Source organism: Mixophyes fleayi, chromosome 6 (genome assembly GCF_038048845.1).
Source record: "Mixophyes fleayi isolate aMixFle1 chromosome 6, aMixFle1.hap1, whole genome shotgun sequence".
Lineage (NCBI taxonomy): Eukaryota > Metazoa > Chordata > Amphibia > Anura > Limnodynastidae > Mixophyes > Mixophyes fleayi.
Window position 1 is genome coordinate 204,948,984 of NC_134407.1, and position 8,499 is coordinate 204,957,482.

Sequence of the window (8,499 nt, forward strand, 5' to 3'; positions counted from 1 at the left end):
CATTGTTTCCTACACATATCACACTAATTAGGGCATCTCAAATACTACACTGGCTTATAACAAGCTACAGTAGAACTGGCGTAATGATATCTGGATTAATGACTATTTCACAATCTACCACTAAGTATGACATTTTTCTGATCCTTTAAGTCCACTTGGGACTTAATGGTCACTATTTTTGCACAAATGCCACCAGCGATATACGTCAATAGTCTTCACGGACCTGGGGGGCTCTATTAAATTGGGAGAAGCTCTAAATCCGCTGAAATCTCCCATAGTAAATAGACTGGCTCTGATGTCATTGAGCGTACATTAAGTTCCTGCGATGGTGTTAGCTAGTATTACCCGCAAAAGAGCTCTTGGATTAATATATTCCTTTGTATCGTACTGCTGTTTCCATGATCTACTTCTGGGATATAATTGCATGTTACCCCTCGTGTTTCACAAAGGGAAAAGGGGGCCGCTAATATGATCTCTTTCATGGGCATTCTACTTTCTTAAGGCGGCTCTGTACATTGGAGTTATTATTAACTACGAACATTTAAGAGATTGCCTTAAAGTAATCCAAACGCTATAAAATGCACCAGCCACCTATCGTCAGTGGAAGGTGGCTGGTGCCACCTACTGTCAGCGAAAGGTGGCTAGTGCCACCTACCGTCAGCAGAAGCAAGCATTGTGTGCTGAACCTCTATTCAGCCCATCAATGCACCAGGAAGTGGTGAAAAAAATAATGTCAGGAAATTAACAATTTATTGTCACTGCAAAAGGGTTACAAGCTGGCACCATATCTAGAAGGAGTTAAAACCTGAAACTGAGACAGTCACCGAAATGAGCGACCAAGTCTAAAAATTGAGATGGGAAGACGCCGATACATTTATGAGCCCAGGGAGAACATAATGTTCAACAATGTTCCAACAGTGGTGGCGGATTGTCAGGATTTCCCAGGTATGACCACGGAGAGGAGATAAGTGGTTATAATGAGTTTATTAATAAACAGAGATGACAAGGTAACTCATGAGACAGTTCAAAGTGCAGATGAGAAACAGGTAACTGCAATAGTAGATTTCAACAGGCAGCATAGAACTACAAGTACCAGGTATAAGGGTTAAAGATGCAGGAGTCCAGGACACAGGTAACAGCAAATAGTGGATTTCAACAGGCAGCGTAGAACTACAAGTACCAGGTATAATGGTTGAAGATGCAGGAGTTCAGGACACAGGTAACAGCAAATAGTGGATTTCAACAGGCAGCGTAGAACTACAAGTACCAGGTATAATGGTTGAAGATGCAGGAGTCCAGGACACAGGTAACAGCAAATAGTAGATTTCAACGAAGAAATATGCAGGAGTCCAGGACACAGGTAACAGCAAATAGTGGATTTCAACGAAGAAATATGCAGGAGTCCAGGTAGCAGATAGAAGCTGAGCACAGGGAATGCTCCTCAAAATGACCTGATGATCTGGCCCAGACTGTTTGAAGCAGGCAGGTATAAATAGGCCTCGTGCAGCTGAAACCACTCCCAGTGATCAAGGAGAATAATCAAGTAGCACAGTGGCCCCTTTGGTGGGAAGTGGTACTACAAGTGGAAAGCATACCAAATCCAATAGAGTCACTGCAGACAGCAGCTGCAGAGTGCAAATCGTGACACGGATGGAACCATTTGCTGCCTCAATGCGCTAAAACTTCAGACTAAGGGGCACTCACTGCATCCCAGACCTCAGCACTATGGAGGGACAAGTGGCAATAACTGCAGAATATGTCAGCTCCTGCCACAGAGTGAGAGAAGTCCAATAAACTACAAAGAACTTAAATTACATGAATATCCAAACTACTACTACTACTACTACTACTACTACAACTACTACTACTAATAAAGCTTATTTCAAAACCAAGCTGAACTGGACATCACTGAGGCATAACCTAATTTGCTGCTTCAGTGATGTCACTAGTGGAGTGGATGACCTGAATTCTCATGAATATTGGTCCAAACCATAAAAGGTCCACTTCCAGTAGACCTCGTTAACACCATGCACTTGCGCTGATGCGCCTCCCCGCAGCGCACTGAGAGGTGCTCACTTATTCTCCGCTTACGAGAGAACCCTCCGCAAATTAGCGGAATGCCTAAGTGTGCAGGGAGGCAGATGTAACTGGAGAGATGTGCTGTGCAAATGTGTAGATGCCTAATCAAAGTCCAACGGCAACCACGTTAGAACCACCACTTTCATTAAAAGAAATGTTTCACTTGTTCTACTAAGATAGTTTAAGTCTGATTTATGGTATAAAACTATCATGAGAGCTAGGGGATATCTTGACTGTTTTATTATTTAGCAATACAGGTATAGAACGAAACCTGAAGACTGACAATTCCAGCTGGTGCGAAGATCAAGTCAGTTTGCGGAGCGGAATAAGCATATTGTATTGACTTAATAACTCATTCATGTATACTGCAGTTTCCTGCAACTAAAAGTATCCCCTTTATGATTTGTGTCCACCTCTCTTAAAAATCAGTGCCTCGCAGTTATATGGATTTTAAATGTCAGCTAGCGTGGCATCACTGCCACTTTCAAACAAGAGATCCTGTCTTATAAAAACCCTTAAATGTCAACTATTTGAGCTCACTTATTTGATATGAGAAGTGTCCTGAAAGATCAGACTTCCTATCAGGAATTAAACCTGAATTTTGCTGCTATCTAATCAGATTTAATAGGAAACCTTCTCAGACAGGAGGTGAAAATCACTGACAACCTTTTTCTACACTGTGTTTAATAAACAGAATCAGATATTATTCTTAATACTAAATCTGCAGCTGTAACAAGCTATGATATAATTGGAAGTTCATTAATGATAATGACTGATCGATTGGGATAAAGAAATCATATGAATCCTATAGATTGTAAGCTTGCGAGCAGGGTTCTCTTTCCTCTCTGTCTGTATGTATTACCCAGTATTGTCTTATCAATGTTTGTTTCCAATTGTAAAGCGCTACGGAATTTGCTGGCGCTATATAAATAAATGATGATGATGATGATGAATAGTCATTAAAATGATATCATACAGAATTGCTCATACATGTTCCTCTTTCAGTGCAGACTGGTCACAGGAACGACCTTCATATTGTGAAATTTCGTGTTTCTGGGTGAAATTTTGAAATTAAATTTAAGGGTGCACATTTTCCAGGGGTGGAATTGGTTAGTTGGGAAGCAGCAGAGCTTTTATTCTCCCAAAATCCTACTTGCCAACATTTGAACCTCCTCTCTGGGAGATCCCGATGGGGAATTCAGGTGGCAAGTTCAAGAGGGGGCGTGATGACGACCCTCCCTCCAACCTCTTCTATGACTGAACAACGATACTGAAATGAGCAGTACTGTATTTTAGGAGAAAAATTTAAAAAGTGCAAATCAATGAATGGGGTTGTCCTAAACTGGACTTTGTTGTAACACTTTCAACAATGTGCATTTGAAGCTGTACGCTCAATCCACGAAAAGTAAGGACAAAGAGCTTTTCTGGAAGCAGTGCCAAAAAACAGGATATGGGGAAGCACCTATTCATGAACAAGGTGTATGGATATGCGCCTATGCGCAAATGAAGTTGTGAAGATACCAGGGTTGGTATCCTCCAGCGGGTTCTTGTAGTCACTCAGACACAACTCCAAGAGGGTGAAAGAAGTTCATTTTTATTTAAAATTCTCACAGCACAATGACTGTTCCAGTTTACAGCCAGGCTGTAACCCAAAAACTTACAGAAGAAGCCAGGTAATAACCGCTATAATGTCCGTATCATCGCTCCAATTGATTGGTGCTATTTAGCAACCACACAGTCCGTGACAGCGATTGGAAAGTAGCAGACAAGCTTTTTGCCCACTGTCGAAGTAAGAAATAGCTCCGTGTCTCACGGTCTGGGGGACCGTCTCATACACCCAACATAACTGATGGTGGATATATCAGATAGACAGAATCTGGATCCATGTTCAGCATTCCAACAGAGTAGCAAATCCAAAGGTTTGCATCCTCTCTTTTTATTTTATATGGAGCCTGGAGATGTCTGGACTGGACCAAGCCTAAGTTTATGGTGCCTGGAGATGTCTGGACTTGACCAAGCCTAAGTTTATGGTGCCTGGAGATGTCTGGACTGGACCAAGCCTATGTTTATGGTGTCTGGAGATGTCTGGACTGGACCAAGGCTATGTTTATGGTGCCCGGAGATGTCTGGATTGAACCAAGTCTATGTTTATCCGAATTGATCCCAATGGGGCTCACTGAGAACATAATCAAATTGCTTCCCAACCCACACAGTCTGCAAAGTTCGTTAAGTCCCAGTGACTAAAGAATGGGCCAATGTTATCTCTGACACCCACCTGGCTGCATTTTAAGACACCTCCAGAGAGAATTTTAGAAACCATAAACTTTTGATTAACAGAGTCAACCATAATTAGCTTTCACAAATACATTACATGCAATATCATAATATAAGTGTCCCCTATATACATGTGTATAAATTTTATGTAACTACATAGCGAGACTATACATCATTGTTATGCTTTTGCACAATGTACGCATATTTTTCCTGATGTCTCCCATATGACCTTTTTTAAGCTAGTAAATAAATTATGATTCATTCCACATTTGGTCAAATATTTAGCACATCTCTGTGTCTGAGCCTGTCCTTATGTGGTCCCATCCTACCCCAATAACATAACACAACAGAATGAATTGCCCGTTGTTGCCCCAGCTTTGTTCCTAGACTCTTATGGAAGGAAAAATACCACTAGGAACTTTTATAAGAGATCAGAGCAATCAAAGTGTAAAATATTAAAATAATACATATATATTTAGTATGAAGTAATCACACACAGTCATTTTGTCCTAAGAACGATCCACAACATCCATAGTTTTTCTATAATTGGCGTTAGACTATATATATATATATATATATATATATATCTAATATATAAATGCTTAGTGGCGTCTGTCTGTCTGTGTGTGTGTGAAAAAAAAAAACCAAGTTGCAGCGCCACCTGCTGGGCCGAGTTATACACTGACCTACTAAATTCTTAGTGTGTGTGGGGAAAAAAATTCAAAAAGGGCTGAAATTTGGTAGGGCTCAAACTCATTTTCGTGAGGTAATTTTACCTCATGAACACACATGTGTAGAGGCGTGCGTTAGTGTGTGTGTGTGTAAAAAACTATTTTCTCAGAAAGGGCTCATCCAATTGACCTGAAATTTGGTATACTGACATTATTTGACAAAAAAATTAGAATAGTCAAGTCAGTTAACTTCCATCATCCCCCCTTTCCCCCCATGGGAGGGGTAGTAAAGGCTAAATTTACGAGTTGAGGGGTCAAACTCATTTTCGTGAGGTAATTTTACCTCATGAACACACATTAAAAAGGCCGCTTGCGTCGGGAAGTAACGCTCTTCCCCTGAGGAGGCATGGGCTAGGCCCAAATGCATGACAAGAACCTTTTTAAGACCTTAAGTAGCTTGATTTGACTAGAATGCATGAGTATCATGCACGGGTTAACATATATATATATATATATATATATATATATATATATATATATATATATATATATATATCTATCTGTATATATATATCTATCTATTTATCTATATATGAGATCAACCTGCCACTGCTCACTTTCTGCTGTCTGAGGTACAGATTCCACCATTTACCATGACCCTTATTTCTAGGCAGTAAGTGACAGATGAGTCCCAAACTCAGGAGGGATCTTGCTTAGACTCCACATTTTCCACTTAAATACAGGACACAAGACTAGGGGGGTGAACTTATCAAACCTTCTAAAAAGCAAAAGTTGAGTTATTGCCCATAGCAACCAATCAGATTCTAGCTGTCTTTGACTAAATATATTGGCTTATAAATGATGTTATTTCTATTAATAAGCAATAATGCAATAATACATCTATAAAATAGTTTTTTTTTTAGCAATATAGAAGATCTGATGTCGTAATTGACTAGTCTACAGAGTTACATATCCATAGTATTATGAGACACTGTAACATAGTTATTGTATAATAAATTGGTGCAGGTAGAGGTGACACAATTCTGCCTGGAAGCTCGCTGTTTATAAACATAAGACGAACGTGAGTAGAGCATGATACACTAGCTGTTACAGGGCTTTTGATTGGTTTGGGACATCCTTATAATTATTTTACTATAGGCTATCTTTATTAAAATATAACAGCTAGGGCTTTATATGCTTGTAGAAAATAATATTGAAATATGATTAGCAGTTAGTTACCAGTGGTAGTGCATAACAGTTTTGTAAACAGGCTATCATAGGGGTACAACCTAAGCAACATAGGGACAAATATTCACTGTAGGACGGATGATAGGGAAATGAAAGGGCAAAATATTCTAATTATAACACTATGCTGATGGGTTACATTGGGAATATGCTGTTTAGTGCAACTCTTCACCATTGATTCCCTACTCCCCCCCCAAAGAAGTGCAGTTTTTATTCACTGACATCATGTTGTGTCAGTGACTACTGTGACATATTTTCTACATAAAAATGGATGCCACCGTTTCATCTTCATGTTTGTATATTTAAAATTGTACCTCTGTAACTTGAATTGATGTAACCCACTGAACTATTTAACAAGACGTTGTACTTTGTAAAGGCCTTGGTATACACTATACTAGCAGGGACAAACGCAGAATTTGTAGAGGGGGGTTTCCACACCACACCACCAGTGGGCGTGACCAGCATGCATGGAGACGTAGCTATAATTTTAGACAGTGCTTGGCTGCTCTCCAACTCTTCCTATCCCCGTAATATACATGGGCAATGCTGCGTGCACTACTGTTAGATGCACACAGCTCTCCCTTTTCAAGCAAAGCCGTGTGAAGCGGGGACAGGCTCCAGCCACCTCAATTATACAGTGACTCAGGCTTTGAGGGGGGTTTCCAGGCACTAGGAACCCCCCCCCCCCCCCCCCTTCGGTTTGCCTATGCCTTGTAGAATCCTCTGTGGCTTGGCATACGCCCCACACGCTCAAATCCAGAACAAGGCAGCTTGTATGGCGAGATCCTCATACCTAACTGGTTGTTAGATCTCATATCCTCACTGATTATTCTACATTCTGTCACAGAACTTGGTCACAATGAGTCACATGACACGCGGGGCTGGGGCCGTTTGAAAAAAACAGAGCTGGCTGTATAAAGATTTTTGCTGTGAAGTGAGCATTATTCAGTCAATCACAACACACAACCGGAAAGTTTCTCTAACCTGGAAAATGGTTAATCCCTAAAGTTCTCTCGTTCCCATTACCTGATTTGAGGGAGTGTGATCTACGAGAGATATCCATAACGTTTACTTCTCAGATGCTATTGTCATTTTGATTACGTAGTTTGTATATACATTCAAGTTGTCCTTCACCTAGACACAGTGGTGGAAGCCATTTTGTTTCCTGAAGCCATATTGAGCCTGGTCAAAAGTCCCTATTGAACTGACATGCTGTATAATTATTCTTGTGAATATCAGTTCAGCTGCCTCCACTGCGCATAGAAGATATGTACACATTAATTAATAATTTCAGAGTAGTTTTTCCACTGTTCTCCTTTTAATAATTATAACTACCATCAATATCCACTATGGCACTATAACACAATAATATCACTTGTGACAGAGTTTGTGGGCGTGTTACTGTGTTTGACACTTACTGAGTACCGTATAAACCCAATCCCTCAACGGCAATAGTTAAACATTCTAGTTTCTAAGAAAGACGTTGACATTTTCTCTTGAAAGTCTAAAATCATGCAACCCAAAAGGTTCACATGTCCATTGAAACAAAATCATCGAGTATGAAAAAGGCAGTGACATTAACTGGAAGTGTATGTAAAGTATAAGGTATAGAAGCATGGATGGAAAACATGTCAAGCACCAATCAGAAGGTAGCTAACTTTCTAGATGATTACAAATAATCAATACATTAGTAACGGATGAGACAGTGGGGGACAGTGGGCACAGCTAACAGCCATATGTAAGTGATTAGAAATAAACAGTTTGTACTCTACCCTTGAGATGTCCTCGTCCTAAGGTCACAAATCCTGAGGAGATGAAATTGTGTAGGTCGGGACCTCCACTCCGATATATATCCTTCCCGTAGTGTCCTGCTGAGAGAAAGGAGCCAGTTACACAATTTAAAGGGAACTTAGGTGGAAAATGGGACCTTTAAGATTCCACAGTAGAGAGGAGCGGAATTTTGAAAACTCTTTCACGGAACCTTCAACTCATTTCACATTTAGCTCCAGAATTTCACAGTTTGTGGAACTTTAATCCTGCAAAAATTCAACGGGATTTTGCTTTTCTCTACTCCATAGGGAGTATTATAAGATAGAAAAAAAAATAGATTTATTAGGGCCTCAATTAACTTACTGTACGTCAGAAAATGGCTTTTTTTCCTAGTATATCAGAAAGGAAATGCATTTTAAGGGTGTAGTGACGTGTTTACTAGAGAAAAGGGAAGTTATCA

The 8,499-nt window shown here is 40.1% G+C and overlaps 1 protein-coding gene across 10 annotated transcripts in view; it reads right to left on the minus strand.

Moving 5' to 3' along the window:
* The window catches only part of SHISA6 (shisa family member 6), a 228,885-nt gene that overhangs the window by 125,607 nt on the left and 94,779 nt on the right, over positions 1–8,499 (minus strand). For 6 of the 10 annotated variants that reach the window (XM_075178164.1, XM_075178162.1, XM_075178159.1 and 3 more), the window contains one exon: positions 8,042–8,140. The exons of 1 other annotated variant lie outside the window; for it this stretch is intronic. In XM_075178164.1, the coding sequence (XP_075034265.1) occupies positions 8,042–8,140 (99 nt within the window). The remainder of the gene's footprint in view (positions 1–8,041; positions 8,141–8,499) is intronic. 3 more of the 10 variants (XM_075178163.1, XM_075178160.1, XM_075178157.1) reach the window with 1 other exon arrangement.